Raw genomic sequence first — 19,098 nt, 5'->3', positions numbered from 1 at the left:
CCCAGTTCTTCTCCAATATCTGTCTCACCTTTCCACTAATGTCACCGTAACTTAAAACCATAGACTGACTATACGACCCCTTTTCAACCTGTGAACTATTTTCCACAAGGGGGATACTCAGCAGGGGTGCATACAGAGTACCCCAACCACCCGTGACCTGCTCACAAGTGTTAATGATCATGTTCTTTGGGTAACCTCTCTCTAAAAAAAAACTGAACAAGAGTTCCCATCTCGTACCTGAAAACCTCCAATACGGGATATATCCTTGCCACCCTGAACATCTGGCCCTTGACAACATTTCTCTTTACATGTCCAGGGTGGCAACTTTTAAAATCTAAATAATCATTAGAGAAGATAGGTTTTCTATAAATTTTAGAAATTCATTTTTTGTTATAGACATCTTTACTCAATGTCACATCCAAACAGTCCACTTTCTGGTCAGAGTGATTGGATGTGAACTTCCACAAAATAAACAGGTAATCTAAAAACCTCAAATAGCAATACCAATTTTCTTGAAAGGGGCTAGTCAAAACGTGTTTCCTTTCCCATGAATACATCACAAGGTTAGCAACCAGTGGGGCACAACTGGCCCCCATCACTACACCCTTAATTTGTCTAAAGTATTCCCCTTGAAACACAAACCAGTTGTTCTTCAATATGACCTCCATGACTAACATGGTAAAATTTAAGACTGACTACCCTTAAGGTAGTTTTCTCAATCAAAGCCTCTTGGAATAGTTCCAACCCTTCCGATGGAGGGATGGATGTAAAAAGATCCACAACATCTATCGTGGAAAAACAAACCAAGTCAGAATAATAATCTGCTTTGATCCTGGAAAGGAAATCCCACGAGTATCTTAATATGTGTTCAATTTCCATCATAGAATTTCTAACTAACCTGTCCACAAAAATCCCTAATGGGTAGGTGATACTATTGTGGGAAGTAACAATGAGTCTATAGGGTGGATATCCAATACTCTTGTGTACCTTCCGGATTCCAGATATTGTGGGGATGGTAGGATGTTCAATAGTTAAAAAGTTAAAGATATCCTCATTTATACTACCTTGAAATAAGGAATCTTCTAGTAGAAATTGTATCTTCCTGTAAGCTATGTTCACCTCATTCTGTGACACAACTTCATATTTTTCTTCACAATATAAAGTAGTGAACATATGATTAACATAATCAGTCCTCTCTGCAATAACCATATCACCCCCTTTGTCTGGTTTCATAAACGGTAAGTTACTGTTAGCCTTCAGTTGGTTCGATAAACTTGCTTCCTCACAGGTCAGGTTACAGTACCTTCTCTTGTGGGTGTGAAAACATTCAAAAATTCCCTGAGTGCAAACCTGCTCAAAGGTGTTAATAGTGGGATTCAGGGGAGGATTAAAGCAGTTTTTCTTTTTAAATAAAGAAACGTTACTAGTAAGTCCATTTTCTTTGTCCTTAAACATGACTTTAAAATTAAATTTTCGGGTGTATAGTTTTAACTCAGTTAAAAGTTTTGCTACATCCCCTCTTTTTGCAGGCACAGATTGTATGCCTTTGTGCATGAGAGAAAATAAATTTTCATCTGCCTCTAAACTTGTGGTTAAAAATATTGAAACCTTGGTGGCTCAGTAATTTACTACCAGAGGCAATTAATATTGCATTTTCAGTTACTGACACTGTATTTCGGTCTATCTGTTGTAACTGCCCTTCCTACATCTCTGTTCTTGGGTTTTGTTCCTCCACTCCCTTGGTCCCTGATGACGTTCTAAAAAACACATTAGTTACCTCTACCTTTATTTTGTTTTTTTATTCTGTAGTCTCTCAGACCTTCAAAGGGGGGAAGGTATTCATGCTCGTAATCCACATTGTTAACATTGTCTAAATCATAGCTGAGCTCCCTTTCCCTAATGTTCACATCCCGAGAGTTGTTCATGCCTGTCTCTCTCACCCAGGTGTGGTTAGTTGTATTATCTGTCTCATAAGATTTGGGGAAGGGATATGCTACTTTCTCCCTATACTCAGCTTCATCACAAAGCAATTTTTTCTGTTTTCAATTAAATTTAATTTAGTTACTTATTCTACTTTATCAAACATGTTATCGTATTTTACATAAAAAGCAGAAAAATAAGCATCATTAATTACATTTTCATTTAATTTATCCACTTTACCCATCAATTCATTAATTCTTTTGTTGTTAATTCTAACTATAAAATCCATAAGTTCAAAACTGTGTCTATCAAACATTTCTAAAAGTTCAGTGCACTCTGAATGTCCTTTTCTTAAACCATTCGGAAATTTATATGTCCTTAAACCTTTAGGCTCTCTCTTCTGCCTAATGCTCTCTTTTAAATAAGCGTTGCCGCACTGGAGATTATTTACCTTTGTTAACCTTGTTTCAAGCTCTTGTAGTCTCTTAGAAATGTCCCCTTGTTTGAAAACACTATTGTCCAGCTCAAAACTGAAATCCATTTTAATCCACTCTTGAAACCTCCTACAGGACCCTTGTTCCGTTGTTTCATTCAAAACCTGGCCACAGGGAACAGAAGCTTGACTACAGTCCTCCATTGTTGTTGCAGTTAACCCAGAAGTGGTGGAAACACCTGTTCTCACTGATCCAATCTTGTTTGATCTACCCTGGTGGCCTACGGAGGTCACTGTGAGTTGTAGTCTCTCAACAGAATGTTGTAGTTCAGAAATGCATTTGTTTAGGTTAGAAATCAATTGAAATAATTTGTTTTGCACAGAGAGAGCACATTTTGAAGAGTTGGTAATGCTATTGCCCTCCAGGGATAAAACATTAGCAATGGGTTCCATGTTTAGTCACACTGTTATAACACCTCAATAAAGAGATGTAAATACAGTCCAAACAAACAGGGGTTTAGGAAAAAACCTTGCACTCTGAAAAGCAGACCAAGTAAAAACAAGCAGTGTGCCAACGAGGTAAACCGCAACCTTATAAAACACAAACACCTCGTGAAGAATTGCCCAGAAAACCACCTGTAGTAGGACAAGCTTTAATGGTACTTCACAGTTAAAAACACAATACAGAAGTAAAAAATCTCCACTCAAAACTCGGTACAGAAGTAAAAAATCTCCAGTCAAGCGCTTTCAGCCATAAAAATTCAGGACTTCATCAGAACAACATACACACCTTTACAAGTGGTTTAAATAGTGAAAAAAACAACACCTCCCATTAATTAAAATTAGTGACATCAACACTACTTAAAGGTCCAGTATAACTTAAAATCAGAAACTAAAACAATCACGTTAAAATAGTAGATTTGTACCTCAAAATAGGCATTAGGGAACAGTAATCATTAATACCTGGACTGGTATTGGCATTTAACCTCAGTTGCCAAAAAAAGTTCCACTGTTTCCATTTTTCTGCCAATGTCCCCCCATGACTTCCTTCACTATCTGCAAAATACCAAATTGGAATCCAGTGCAAAGGGGAGAATTTTCTAGGTGCCTAAATAAACCATTATTTTCATTTCTAGTTCTTTTTGCATATATTTGCTCGGAAATGTGTTTTTGAAAGGGTTTCTCAGTTTTCCCAATATAAAATTGTTGGCAACCTGTACACACTGCAATGTATAACAGACCCCCTTGACCCATAGTTTCCTGTGGCTAATCTGACCTTCATGAGAGGGTCACCTACCTAGATGTCACTCTCTTCCAGGATATACTTACAGTAACCACAGGCACCAAACTTAAACGTACCCTTGGAATTTCAATTTACTGACACCTTTGAGTGCTGTAACTAATATTTCAAGTTGAAATTGTGCTGTCAGGAATGGCATCTGGTGTAAAAGTTTTGCCAGATCAAATATGCGGGCAACAATAAAGATTTCCACACCAGAGTGGTCGAGGCCCTGGTTAACAATGACCGCCTCCAGTACTGTTAGCCAACAGTGTGCTGGTGGAAATTGAGCTACTGTTAGCTGAAGGAGAAGAAGAGGGGGAAGGCATGCCTGGAGGCAGGAGGAGAGGAGGAAAGTTAGGAGTGTGGAAGTGAGGGTAAGAACTCTGAATGTTGGCAGTATAGACAGCTAGCTGATATGATGGAGAGAAGGAACGCTGATATACTGTGCATGCAAGAGACCAGATGGAAGGGGAGTAAAGCCAGGTGTATTGGAGATGGGTTCAAATTGTTCTACCATGGTGTGGATGGGAGGAGAAATAGTGTAGGGGTTATCCTGAAGGAACAGTATGTTAGGAGTGTTTTGGAGGTGAAAAGAGTGTTGGATAGAGTGATGTTTATGAAGCTGGAAATTGATGGTGTGATGATGAATGTTGCTAGTGAATATGATCCGCATGTTGGGTGTGCGATGAATGAGAAAGAAAAATTTTGGAGAGAGTTAGATGAAGTGGTGGACAGTGTACTCAAGGGTGAGAGAATGGTGATTGGAGTGGATTTCAATGGGCATGTTGGTGAAGGGAACAGAGGGGATGAGGACGTGATAGGTAGGTATGGTGTTAAGCAGAGGAATGCAAAAGTCAGATGGCAGTGGATTTTGCAAAAAGGATGGACATGGCTGTAGTGAATATGTATTTTAAGAAGAGGGAGAAGCATAGGGTAACATACAAGAGTGGAGGAAGATGCATACAAGGTGGATTATATCCTATGCAGGACAGCCAGTCTGAATGAGATTGGAGATTACAAACTGGTGACAGGGGAAAGAGTAGTTAGGATGGTATTCTGTAGGATGATGTTGGCAACCAAGAAGAAGAGGAGGAGAGTGAGGGCAGTGTCAAGGATCAAATGGTGGAAGTTGAAAAAGGACAACTGTAAGGTGGAGATCAGGGAAGAGTTAAGACAGGCACTGCGGGGCAGTGAAGATCTATCAGATAACTGGGCAGCCACAGCAGAGGTGGTAATGGAGACAGCTAGAAAGGTGCTTGGTGTGACATTTGGACAGAGAAAGGAAGAGAAGGAGACCTGGTGGTGGAATGAGGAAGTACAGGAGAGTATACAGAGGAAGAGGTTGGAGAAGAAGAACTGGGATTGTCAGAAAGATGAAGAAAGTAGACAGGATGCAAGGAGATGAGACATATGGTGAAGACAGAGATGGTGAAGGCTAAGGATAATGCATATGGCAAGTTGCATGAAAGGTTGGACACTAAGGAGGGATAAAAGGACTTGTACCGATTGGCTAGACAGTGGGACCAAGCTGGGAAAGATGTGCATCAGGTAAGGGTGATAAAGGATAATAAGGGAAACATACTCACAACTGAGGAGAATGTGTTGAGCAGATAGAACAAGTACTTTGAGGGGCTGATGAATGAAGAGAATGAGAGAGAGAGAAGGTTGGATGACATGGGGATACTGAATCAGGAAGCTAGGTTAAGGGAGGTAATGATTAGTGAGCAGCAGTACAGTTTCATGCCAGGAAAGAGCACTACAGATGTGATGTTTGCTCTGAGGGTGTTGATGGAGAAGTATAGAGAAAGTCAGAAAGAGCTGCATTGTGTCTTTGTGAACTTAGAGAAAGCATATGACAGGGTGCCTACACAGGAGTTGTGGCATTGTATGAGGAACTCGGGAGTGGAAGAGAAGTATGTAAAGAGTGGTATAGGATATGTACGAGGGCAGTGTGACAGTGGTGAGGTCTGTGGTAGGAGTGACAGATGCGTTCAAGGTGGAGGTGGGATTACAACAAGGATCAGTTCTGAGCCCTTTATTTGCAATGGTGATGGACAGGTTGACAGACGAGATCAGACAGGAGTTCCCGTGGACTATGATGTTTGCGAATGACATTGTGATTTGTAGCGAGAGTAGGGAACAGGTAGAGGAGACCCTGGAGAAGCGGAGATATGCTCTAGAAAGGAGAGGAATGAAGGTCAGCAGGACTAAGATAGAATATATGTGTGTGAATGAGAGGGAGGAGAGAGGAATGGTGAGGATGCAGGTAGTAGAGCTGGCAAAGGTAGATGAGTTTAAATACTTGGGATCAAGAAATTCAGAGTAATGGTGAGTGTGGAAGAGAGGTGAATAAGAGAGTGCAGGCAGGGTGGAGTGGGTGGAGATGAGTGTCAGGAGTGATTTGTGACAGACAGGTACCAGTAAGAGTGAAAGGGAAGGTCTACAAGATGGTAGTGAGACCATTATATGGGTTGGAGACAGTTATTGACGAAAAGACAGGAGTCAGAGCTGGAGGTGGCAGAGTTAAAGATGTTAAGATTTGAACTGGGTGTGATGAGGATGGACTCAGATTGGATGGTTTGGAGATAAAGCCAGAGAGGTGAGATTGGATTGGTTTGGAAATGTGCTGAGGAGGTATGCTGGGTATATTGGGAGAAGGATGCTAAGGATGGAGCTGCCAAGTAAAAGGAAAACAGGAAGGCCTAAGATAAGGTTTATGGATGTGGTGAGAGGTGACATGTAGGTATTTGGTGTGACAGAGGAAGATGCAGAGGACAGGAAGAAATAGAAACAGATGATCCACTGTGGAGAACCCTAATGGAAGCAGCCAAAAGAAAAAGAAGACAACAACTAACCGAATATCAACATGAGGAAATCTAAATTAATTGACTGCTTTTATCAAAAACTTTGAATCCAACCCCAAAAGCTACAAGTGTACAAAGAGAAATTCAAATTTTGTGACAGCCCGTTAATTACCTTTCAAAGGCGTTATTTTCTGTTATGAGAATAACAATCTTAAAAATGTCTAAAATGTCTCCTTTCCCTAGACTGCAAGTTACAATATCCAATGCTAACAATTTTTGACATAGCCTAACAATTAGCCCACATACCAACCTAGCAATCAGTCAGTGTGAAAGGAATATGGACTGTTCACTTGCAACTCTGGGCTTGGTACATTTACACAGTGCTAATATGTTTTCAGTTGCTCCCCTTAATAAAATGGTATCTAATTTTATATATTAACCAGATGTCAAACATTTGACAAACTTTCATGGCTATAGGCCTAATGACTTGAAGACCATCTTTAAATATCTTCGAGATCTTAATGCAAAATCATTGCATCTGTCAAAAATGTGCTGTGTCCTGGTCTTCACTTAGATTATCAAATCATCTGTATCTACTTGAAGTGAAGCTTGCTGTTTCTGCAGGAGAACCAACCAGCCGTGAAATTAAATTTGTTCCACGTGTTTTGGGATTTCAGCTTGTCGAGTGTGTACCCCACTAAGATGCCCCTTAATAAAATGTTTAACATTACATTGTGGAAGCTGATATAAATTTACTAAAATCTTAACTATATCCATGTCCTTCTGCACTACATGTGACCCAGGCTCCTGAAGGCTCAGCCAAAGGGATAGGATTCCATGGCTGCATACTAACTTACCTGTCTTGGGGTGAGGGAGATTGGATCACTGCTATACCACTTCCTGCCTATTCTCCACCTATCCCAACCTATCTTTCTGAATGTAGGACCCAGCTGATTCAAATTCCTCTACTGTTTTTTCCTCTCTTGTGTGAAACAGTTTATGCAGTTTTATATGAGGGGAAACTAGCCTTTGTTCTTTTTCCTCTATGTTGTCTATTATGGCTTCCTTTGGAATTTTGTTAGTACATCTGCCACGTGCTTTTTCTAACAGTGAATGCAGTGTAAAGTATTTTTCATTTGTTTTAAATGTATTCATTGTGTAAATCCCACTATGCCAAAGGCCCTTTTAAAAGGGTGCCAGGACATTTACATTTAGCAAGATATATACAAGAAAACAGAATTTATGGGATCAACTCAGAGACTCGGAAAATGAAGGTACAGATGCATATGAGGTGCTAAAATACCTCGGATTTAACTAAACATACATGACACAGCAGTATCACATCATTACAGCTTCTGAGTCTTTTATAACACTGTTATGAGGTAAACCATTACTTTAGGTTTATACATTTGCAGTTAATGTAAGGCCAATTTAGTAACACCACAGGCATACAATATGTATTCAGTTAGGCTTGTTATAGTTTAGTATACAGCAGTTCTCCAGGACAGAATATGATGGTAAGAACTGGTTCTCTGGGGCAAAAGAGTGATCAAGATGATAGGTACAGGTTGAATGCTGCAGGATGCGTAAAATATATTTAAAAAGCAATAAAAAAAACAGCATAAGAAAACAGTCATGGATGATAAAAAAGATAGAAGAAACAATGGGAATGGAAGTGATGGTACAGTACAATGACTATATAATCTGATTCTTACCTGTACTACTTGACTTGTGTGGAAAAGCATCAAAAACACATGCACTCCCAGAGTTGCTTTCTGATGCACATGGAGTCCCAGGCCTTCCTCTCTGATCATTAGGAAATGCATATGTTTGAGGTGAAGCAGTAAAAACAAGCTGCTCTTTCTGGAAAGCAGCATGCATAATGTTTCCTCCTTGTTTCTTGGTGGATTCGGACAGTCCAGCAGGTTGGAATCCGAATCCGGAATATTTTACTGGCTGTCCAGAACTGGCAAATGAGTGTCCATTTAGAGTCTCATTACTCTCTGTGGGCTGCCAGCTGTTGGAATCACCTGTAGAGGAACTCCCCGTATCATTCCATTCTGGCTTGCAGTTTGCTGTGTTGCAGAGTTTCTTGGAGAATGAAGCAGAGGTATATAAAGGGTTCTGGCTTGGGTTTGATACCTGCTGCATAGGCTGTATGGAGTTCTGTGTTGGGTGTGCCATACTGTTTTGTAAAAAGTCATCAGACTCATCTGATTCGCATGGCACTGGATATGAAATCTTCGAAGAACAACTCCTTGAGTCCTGAGGTCTGCAAGAGTTTCTTGGGGTAAATGACTGAGATGCTGATCTGCACTCTGTCTCACATGGTCCAAACCTGTATGTGTTTTCCTCAGGGGTTAACAGCAAGCCTTTCATCTGTTCTGAAACTATGTCACTTGATGGCTCCATGGTATAGTTCACTTCTGAGCTAAAGGAGTCTTTCTTAGGTAATGCAGTTGCCATCTGCAATTCTTCAAGTTTCTCATAAACCTATAGCAGGTGGGGGGAATGTAGGAAGCAGAATATATACAAAATGAAATGATTATACATGATATATGCATATATTAACAGCAGGGATTTTTGCAGATAATTTAAAAGGCTGAATCATAACTTTATGGTTGCTGCTGTCTCTAGGAAGAAAATAATGATATTCTCTCACATCACTTCAGTTTAGCCTAACATAATACATAACAGCAGAAATTTTAATTAGCTGACTCATTTACAGAACAAATGTGCAGGCTGTACTTGTATTTTCTGTCCATTTCTGAAGTACCACACAAAATTAAAACTAAACATCCAATATCTGAATGCTTTTAATGCAAACCTGCATAACTCTCCATACTGTATAACTGCATCTTGGAACAGTTACATGATTACATTTTCCTGGGTCATATTAATTTAGGACTGAGCTGGAATTATTGCTGAAAAACAAAACAAATTATAGATGGGGAATAATGCATATGACTTATACTACTAAATCAAACCTCTGAACTGTACAGATTTTTGCTGAATGTCCAGATTTTTGCCTCATATTTTTGGTCCGGTTTTCATAAAGTTGTGTTTTTTTCCAGCAAATCATTGATGATGGTAGTCAAAAAATAATGACAGACATTTGAGTTTCCGACTTCATAACCTTCAGAAAATTCATGTTAATGCAAAACCTGCTGTTGTATCTACTTTCTAAGTTTGTAAGAGCAATATTTAAAAATTGTCCCTATTTTTGGGCCTTTGTCTCCCCATTATTTATGGCTTTGTCCAGATTTCTTACTCTATGAGGTTGAGAGGTACGACAATGCAAAATGCCACGCTTGAGAAAAAATGGAGCTATATTCACATTATTAAGCAGGTTGGTTTATTCATAGATCATATGTTATGTGTACAAGTCACTCTGCATTTCTCATTCTGCATTTATACAGTAAGTGTAAATTGTATTACTGTGTCTAAGTTGTGTCTGTAAATGTTCCTGTTGGGCCAGATCATTTTGTTAGTGATCACATTAATTAATACACAATCAAATATATACAATAATCACACAAGGTGTTGCTCTCTAAGAAATGCACATAAATTTGCTTCTAACTATACAGAGAGTGAGCCAGGTAAGGTATGTCAGTCGTGATGCAGTATTAGTTTACGGAGTCCATGTAAGGAATACAAAAATGTATGCACCAATGATGAGACTGTTCTCTAACTGAACAAGGTGGGTATCACCTTAAAGAACCGGAAAAAGGACACCCACAGCTCTAACCTTACTTGTTCTCATTGCTACAAGCATACCTGCTACTGTCCATCTTGTACTTAGAGACTTAGCAGAAACTGACCTACACAGTCAGACCTTGGATGTCATAATAGAGGACCATATCTGAGCAGCAACTAAGGAAGAATATGGACTGACTGGGGATTGAAATTAATTTCATGCTTTCCCTATTCACTTCCCTCATGGTATGCCAGAAAGAGATCCTTTGCTGCAATTCTCTGTCATTAACATCCCTACTGCAGACCAGGTAGACAACTGAATATGTTAATATCTCAGGGGCAGGGCACTTGAAAAATCTGCTGTGCAGCAGAGTGAGTACCAGCTGACTGCTAAAGACCACCACTTTACAGGTCACAAAAAACTACAGAGATAACTCTAGAAGTAAGGGCATACAATAAGAAAACTACAAAATGCCTCATGATAAACCACCTGTCTATATCCTTATCAGCAAATAAATGGTAAGAAAAACTTTGGGTGTGTGGAGAGGTCTGACCAAGGTCAAATGCAGAGTGAAAAAGCAGATGTTAAATAAAAATGAATGCTTTCTTTTGCAAGAAGGAAGCATGATATCATACCAAAAATGGCCAAAGGCTTGCACTTAAGTTTTTGGCATCAGATATACTTCACAATAATAAACATTTTTTTTGGGGGGGGGGGGCAGGCCTTCCTTCTAAACTTAGCACTATTACATTTAGCAGAACATTCTGTGGAATCAGAAGCAGCACTATTGCCATGTCAATGCAATGCAAAAATAAAACCGCAGGAAAAGTACAAAGTAATAGGACTAGAAAACACATTGGATGTTTTCTCTATAAATAATTGTGTGATTACTGATTGTGATTAGACTTTTTTAATGCTGAGAATTTATTCCATTTTATAATCATTACTTAATGTATCTACAGTATCTGCTCAAGACCCATGAGACGTATTTATTTGAGTATGACCTGCTCAGAGCCACATGCTTGCTTCCTGATATGGTTGTTTGCACAGTCACTCATCCCATTCAAGTTTCAACATGCTGGAAAGATAAAATTTTAGTGGCAGGAACGGTTTAGAGAAAATATGGATGTAAGTTATCAGAAACAGTTATGATCTTCCTATGCTAACTATAAATAGTGTCACACTGAAGCCTGCACCAGTAAAATACAGGGATAAAGGCTTGACTATGGCCCAGGTAACCCAGTTTGAACAGTGGCTCAGAAAGTTGACAACACAGGCTGTGAAGAAGGGTGTGTGTCCATACTATGGGGATGGAGATGGAGCACATGTTCTAGGAAAACTTATTTGAGTTGATTTCTCTGGTGTAGAACAGGGAAACAAGCACATAGTGCCTCCTTCATGTGCGCAGGAAAGTCTTGCTGACATCATCCTCTTGCAGAAGTGAAGGGCGGTTCAGTGCTGACACTGACTTAATGCCGTTCCCATAGGCTGTTGCTTGGTGGGCACATGGGGATAGTGCAACTATCTCTAATGGCTGCATAAATGATGGCTCCTGCAGAATGACCTTCATCCCTGGTGAAGGAGAAGTGAGGGGCCAATTGGCTGGGCAGGGGCTGATGATCAGCTGGCAGTATGAGCAAAATGGAAAAAAAAAATAGTGTCAAACCGACTGGTAAGCAACCCCCAGGTCCTTAGGTGAACACCAATGTGATGTAACTTATATTATTGTACAATGTGCATTCCTTCAACGTCAGCACTATGGCATGGAGGAATGAAGTCCTAACTATAGCCTAGGTGACCCAAGCTCAATATGTGACTCAAGGTATCTGAGTCACTGGCAAGTGACAGGGCACACACAAGTGCACCTCATGGGTGATATCCGGTGAGGGCTAAGGATGTGCAGGAGGAGACTGTCTGTAAGGAAGGCAGGGCGCTGGCTGACTCACTGCAGACAGGGGTGCAATACACCAGCATGCCCACTGCAAGTCCTTCCAGCATTTGCACGAAGGTATAGGGAACCTAAACCAGGGAATAATAAAAAAACTTCCTTGGCAGCATATATTACATTACCCCGAGGTGCCTCATATTTCTCAGTAGTCCCAAACATGAGTTGGAGAAAGTCTAGGGAGGTTTGTTGGGTTTGGTAGACCACATAGTGAATGAGGAAGGCACTCAGGACCAGATGGGGGGTGTCCATACATTCCTTTAAGTCTGTGCTCCCTATTCTGCAGATTTGTAAAGTGTTTCAAGATTCTTTTGATGTTATGTTTTTCTTTCCAAGCAGAAACATGATCTTTTAGTTTGTACAGCACCCTCCCACAGTCACAACGTTAAAAGATTAACCAACACAATCCCTTCTGTGGAAGCCATAAAGTATTACAAACACTTTAAAATTACCACGCTGGTAGTACTGGAAATTACAGATCATCATAAAATTTGTGTTGCTTACCTGTTACACTTCAAAATTTCACAGAAGCAGTAGCATTCTATTACAAACACTCAGCAGCAGTACAAAATGATATAACTACCTCTGTGAAAGTCACAAAATGTTACAAATCACTTTGCAATTTCCACATAAGCAGAAGTGGCACCATTTAAAAATGCAAGAAAGACACAGCCAAACTTGTCTTTCACTTTGTAACACCTTAAACCTTCTGCGTCGCTTCTTAACCTTTTGGCTAAGATCAAATGTAGTGTGTAGCAGAGGTCTATGATATGTGCAGTGTTTCAGCTACATGACTTCTGTATTCAATGTCATTTTACTTATTAATTAATTATGGGTGCATTCAGGCCAAAAAATCCAAACCAACCCCACTAGTTGCAAACATGCCAAGTTTCTGTCTTTTTCTGACCTCATTAGTACAGCATAAGTGGATTGTTTGGTTATAGTTTAGGGCCTGAATTTCAAAATAATCAATGTAGTGTAGCAGATGGCATCTGCTGTTTTGTTCTGCCCCCTCAAATCTAAATACTATCTCTGCCCTTGAGTATGGCATCACACTAGGTAGGATGGAGTGCCCTACAGACTCTACAATGATACACCAATGTCACAAGTCCCTGAACAAGCAACAAGGTTGTGAAATATTCCATTAAAATTAATCTCATTACCTGTTCCTTGGGTTATTTGGCAACCACTTACCCTGTCTCACAACTGCTAATTCCTCAAAGATGGCTATCTTCACAATGTTACCTTTATGTTGGCTGCAAAAAGTACAGTTTTGTACCTTCCATAAATGTAGATGTTCGAAGATCCACATTGCTGCAGTCCTAACACTTGGGTAGTCCGCTGTCCTTGGTCGGCCCGAATATCAAAGTATAAGACTGACGTCGGTCAGGGCGCATTTGACTGACGTCAGGATGTCAGGGTACAAATGCGCATGACCGACGTCATATCCTCAGTCTTTTCTTGCCCCAGATGTCAGAAGACCCTAAAAATAAAGGTCAAAGCCAAAAGACAGCAAACAACCAACCAACCATGCCTGCACTAACTATATGTACAATATATACAATATACACAAAATGTACAACCCAACCCACACAACCACCTCTAACTGCAGAGGGGAAGGAGGGAGGGTAAATTGGACTGCAGCAATGTGGATCTTCGAACATCTACATTTATGGTAGGTACAAAACTGTACTATGTTCTTCATCTCACATTGCTGCAGTCCTAACACTTGGGTAGAATCCCAAAGCAGAGGTAAGGGAGGATGGCTAACTACAAGGAAGCAGGAGCTGCCAAAATGCCCTGCAAAACAGCAGTGGCAAAACCAGCCCTGGACTTAGAGTAAAGTGGCAGGTGATAATGCCTAGAGAAAGTATGTACAGAACTCCAAGTAGCTGCCTCCAAAATATCCTTGGTTGCCACTCCCCTCAAAAAAGCTGTTGAGGTGGCAGTAGCCCTAGTGGAATGAGGCCTAATCCCAGCTGGAATCTCCTTGCCATGATGGGAATAACAGAAAGCAATGCAAAACCCAATCCACTTAGAAATAGTTTGTTTTGATACAGGCTTGCCCTGAGAACTCGAGGCAAAAGAAACAAACAACTGCTGAGACTGCCTGAACCCTTTAGTTCTGTCCAAATAATAACGCAACTGCCTGTGGACATCTAAAGTGTGCAAAATCTTTTCCCCTTTATTTTGGGGATTTGCATAAAAAGTAGGCAAATGAATAGTTTGGTTTAAAGCCACACTAGAAACCACCTTAGGCATAAAGGAAGGATTAGTACGTAATGATACCCTATCCTTATGGAAAATCAAGAAAGGCTCAACTGCCATAAGGGCCTGTAATTCAGAAACCCTTCTTGCAGAGGTAATGGCCAACAAAAAAGCAGTCTTCCAAGATAAATATTTCAACTCAGCAGTAGCTGCAGGCTCAAAAGGTTGTAGAGTGAGTTTCTCCAACACAAAATTGAGATCCCAAGCAGGAGTAGGAGCTCTTCGTGGGGGTCTTATATTCTCTGCCCCTCTAAGAAATTGCTTGAACAAAGGATGAGAAAACAATGGTGGGTTGCAATCATAGTGAGCTGAAATTGCTGCAGCATGAACTTTAATAGAAGAGAAAGACAAACCTTTGTCCAGTAACTCAGTAAGATATTGAAGAGCCACACTCAAATTAGGCTCAGAAACATCAAAATCTTTTGCTGCACTCCAAAACAAAATCTCTTCCATTTGTCTGCGTACACTTTCCTTGTACTAGGCCTCCTAGCTTCCAAAATAACATTCAAAACTTGCTGAGGAAGTGGAGGCCCACTTTGGTTCAAAACAGAATATGCCAGGCTGTTAGGTGCAGAGAGTGAAGCTTGACATTCAGCAAATGGCTGTCCTCCTGCGACAACAGGTGTGGAATCAAGGCAAAGGCCATGGAGGCTTCCGTACCAGACTTCTCAGTAATGGGTACCAGTGTTGTCGAGGCCAATCCGGAGCTATTAAAATCATCCTTGGCTTGTCCTGTCTGACCTTTAGAAGTACCTTTGGGAGGAGAGGCAGAGGTGGAAAGGCATATACATGAAGATTGCTCCAATTGAAAGAAAGAGCATCCACTTTCCAAGCTGTGGGATGAAACCTTTTGTGCAAAACTTTGGCAGCTGATGGTTTAGTGGAGAAGCGAACAGATCTATGTCTGGAGTTCCCCATGACACTGTCAATTTCTGAAATACATGAGGATCCAATTTCCACTCATGGGGATCCATAATTCGTCTGCTCAACACATCTGCTAAGGAGTTCTGTGCTCCTGGCAGAAACCTTGCCTGAAGATTGAGCTGTAAACTGAGAGCAGTCTCCCACAAAATCATTGCTTGCCTGCATAGTGGATAAGAATGCGTTCCCCCTTGCTTGTTGATGTACCACATGACAGTTGTGTTGTCTGTTAGAATCAACACCTGTCCTGGAAGAAGCAATTCCTTGAAAGCAATTAATGCAAACTGGACTGCTAACATCTCCTTCATGTTGATATGTAGATGTTGTAGTCTGACAGGCCACTTGCTTTGTATCCACTTTCCATTTAGATGAGCTCCCCAAGCTTTGTCTGAGGCATCTGTCATTAAAATCTGACTCGCCTCTGGCCGGGTCACAGAGAGTCCCTTGTTTAGGTGACATTCCTGAGCCCACCACAAAAATTCCCTTTGAATGCAAGGTATTATTGGAATGACAGTGTCTAGATCCTGGCAGGGCTGTGTCCATACATTTTTGAGATACCATTGTAGCTTCCTCATATGCAGTTTGGCATTGGGAAGCACCAGAATACAAGATGCCATGAACCCTAAGGCTTGAAGGACTGTCCTTGCAGTCAGCCCGGACTGATGAGATAGTTGATGGAAGTAAAGGGATAGACTCTTTTGTTTGTCCGGGGTTAAAAAGGCCATCTGGGATGCTGTATTCAGTCTCACACCCAGAAAGCACATGTCTTGAGAGGGTACTAGACTGGACTTTATTTCGTTCACAGAATACCCTAGGCATCTTAGCACTGCTATCACATAATCCAAATGATGAAGAAGCTCTCCTCTTCCTTGAGCCAGAATTAGGCAGTCGTCCAAATAAGGATAGATCTGTATTCCTTTTTGTCTGAAGAAAGCTATCACTGGAGCCAGAACTTTCGTGAACACTCTGGGCGCAGTAGATAAGCCAAAGGGCAATGCAGAGAACTGATAGTGAGAAGTCCCAGCTCAAAACGCAGATACTTCCTGCAACTTAGTCTGACAGGAACATGAAGGTAAGCCTCCTTGAGATCCAAAGTTACCATCCAATGATCTTTGCCCAGCAGAGGTAAAAGCTGCTGCAACGTCAACATTTTGAACTTGGGAATGTCCAGATAAGTGTTGAGGATAGATAAATCCAAAATTGGTCTCCACGTGTTCCCCTTCTTTGGTACTAGGAACAGGCGAGAATAAAATCCTAGGCCCACTTCTGGCAGAGGGACCGGCTGTATGGCCCCTAGTTGGAGCAACAGAGAAACCTGTTTGTGAGCCTCTAGTCTTTGTGGAGGAGGAACGTCTGGCATGCCTTTGAAAGGAGGCAAGGTATGGAAATAAAACCTGTAGCCGTGGTGAATGATAGCCAATACCTATCTGTCCTGGGTAATTAAACTCCAATTTTCTTTGAAAAGTGCCAACCTTCCTCCCAAGGGTGCTGCCAGACGAGCAGGCTCTGGCAGCTGAAAAGGTAGGTCATTGGGTCTGCTGACGAAAGGACTGACCCCTGCCCTCACCCAAAGCCTGTGCAGGAGAACTCCCTGTTCTAGGCCTGAAAGAGCCCTGGGCTCTGCCCTTACCACGTCTAGATCTACCCCTAGACTGTGAACCATAAGAAGGATATGTCCACCCTTTAGTAGGCCAATTTCTACTAAACTTTGGAGGCTGGACCTGCAAAAAATCTTTAACAGTCTGCATAGACTTAGCCTTGTCTTCCATTTTCTTTAAGACTGTCTCAACAGGAGGACCAAACAACACGTCAGATTGTAAAGGAGCATCTAAAATCCTTGTCTTAACATGGTCAGACAAATTCTGATCCCCCAGCCAGGCGTGCCTGCGAAGGACTGACCCAGTAGCAGCCACCCTAGACGAGGCCTGTACAGCATCAAAACCACATTGCAAAGAATGCTTACCCACCTGTTCAGAAACATGCACTAAATCTTGCAACTCCTTACAATCAATACCTACTGCCAGAGCATCAACCTTAGACTTCAATAGTGAAAGGAGATAATTTTGGTATTTCATCATGTGAAACTGGCAATTCAGAGCCCTCATAGCAAGAGTGGAAGAAGTATAGACTTTCTTTCCCCATCTATCCAAGGCCCTAGCCTCCTTGTCTGCAGGAACCGGATTCTTAACAACAGAAGCCTTCACACCTTTAGGCCCCTGGCTAACAGTCTCTGGGTCTGCCCTAGGACTCTTAAAAGATACTTATGAGCTTCAGGCACCCTGTAATACCTATCCGGCTTAACAGGAGCAGGAGGCAAAGAATCAGGATTAAGAGAAGCTTCTGTAAAACATCGTCCACTACATCCAAAACAGGAGGTATAGCCAAAGGCCTATGCTGGGGTAAAAACAGAAATTCCCTAAGCCTTTTCCTGGAATCAGAGAAGTCCTGACCCTCCCACTTAAAATGCTCCCTCATGGAATGAAGAGTTTCTGAAAAAGAAAAATCCTCAGGAGGAGTAGCAGAAGGAGTAGAATCATCCACATCAGAATCAGAATAAGGAGAGTACTCCTGCAAGTCTTCAGCCGAAGACTCTGAAACATCAGAAGCCTGCTCAAAACCCCCCAGCTCAGGATCCACCCGAGGTCTCTTATCAGGAGGGGGCATAGAACCCCTAATCAAAGTAATCAAATCTTCTGCCATTTTAAGCATATGCTTCTTGGGCACAGTACCTGAGGAGCTAGGGGTAACACCAACTGAAGCCAAACCTGGCCTGCCCTGGGGAAGCCTTTGAAACAGAAGGAGAGGGCCTAGCCACCTTGGGAAGGGAGGGGAGTATAGTAAGATGAGAAGCCCCCTCAGCCTGACTAGTCTCCTGAGAGGCCACATCCTGCAATAATAAGGTCTCACCCTGGGAACACAAAGAAACCTCCGGTGGAGCCACCGGCTCCACCGACACCTCAAAGAACCGGCGTCTGGCACAGGCGGTTCTTCTAACCTAGGCTTAACTGCCTAGTCCTTGCGCTTCTTCGTAGAATCGGGCGTCGGAGCATCCGTCGGCATTTTATGGTTGCACCGCTTCCCAAAGACTAACTTTGCACAATCCAACCTCCTCTTTATAGTGCGTTTATTAAATCTAGCACAAGAGCGACAGCCAACAACGTCGTGCTCAGGCCCTAAGCAAGGAATACACAAAGTATGATAATCTCTATGCGGTATCTGTTTCCCACAAGAAATGCAATTATTAACTTTTTCTGACATCCGGTAAATGACTGAGGCAAGAAAAAAACAAAATATTCCCCAACGGGGTACTTAGCCAACTTTGAACTCGGTCTGAAACTTCTAAATCGAAAAATCTCAGAATGCCAACCAGCGCTTGCAATACTGCTTCTGCATCGGACCATGCGGCAAAAAAGACTGAGGATATGACGTCGGTCATGCGCATTTGTGTCCTGACGTCAGTCAAATGCGCCCTGACCGACGTCAGCCTTATACTTTGATATTCGGGCCGACCAAGGACAGCGGACTACCCAAGTGTTAGGACTGCAGCAATGTGAGATGAAGAACATCTGCATGCAAGACGGACAAATTTCTGTCACACATGCATTGTTAATGTCACAAATACATGTTGTGGGACTGTACACTAAAGTTCAGTCTGTGTCATTCCCAGTATATGAAGGGGGCAACTCAATAAAAACCAAAAATCAGTGGACAGGAATGCAGTACTCCCCCACCCCCAACTGGATTACTAGCTTCGCACATAACAGCTCAACCTGTATGCTAAAAGTAACATCTTTTTAAATTTTGGTACTCTAGCACCTAAGGGGTTAA

The 19,098-nt window shown here is 41.6% G+C and overlaps 1 protein-coding gene across 2 annotated transcripts in view; it reads right to left on the bottom strand.

Moving 5' to 3' along the window:
* IRAK1 (interleukin 1 receptor associated kinase 1) overlaps nt 1-19,098 on the bottom strand; it is a 1,465,691-nt gene that overhangs the window by 144,478 nt on the left and 1,302,115 nt on the right. For both annotated transcript variants that reach the window (XM_044080171.1, XM_044080170.1), the window contains exon 12: nt 8,155-8,932. In XM_044080171.1, the coding sequence (XP_043936106.1) occupies nt 8,155-8,932 (778 nt within the window). The remainder of the gene's footprint in view (nt 1-8,154; nt 8,933-19,098) is intronic.

Source organism: Protopterus annectens, chromosome 8.part0, assembly GCF_019279795.1.
Source record: "Protopterus annectens isolate FY-2018-M chromosome 8.part0, PAN1.0, whole genome shotgun sequence".
NCBI lineage: Eukaryota > Metazoa > Chordata > Ceratodontiformes > Protopteridae > Protopterus > Protopterus annectens.
The sequence above is the reverse complement of the archived record's forward strand: the minus strand, read 5'-3'. Positions and strand labels throughout refer to the sequence as shown.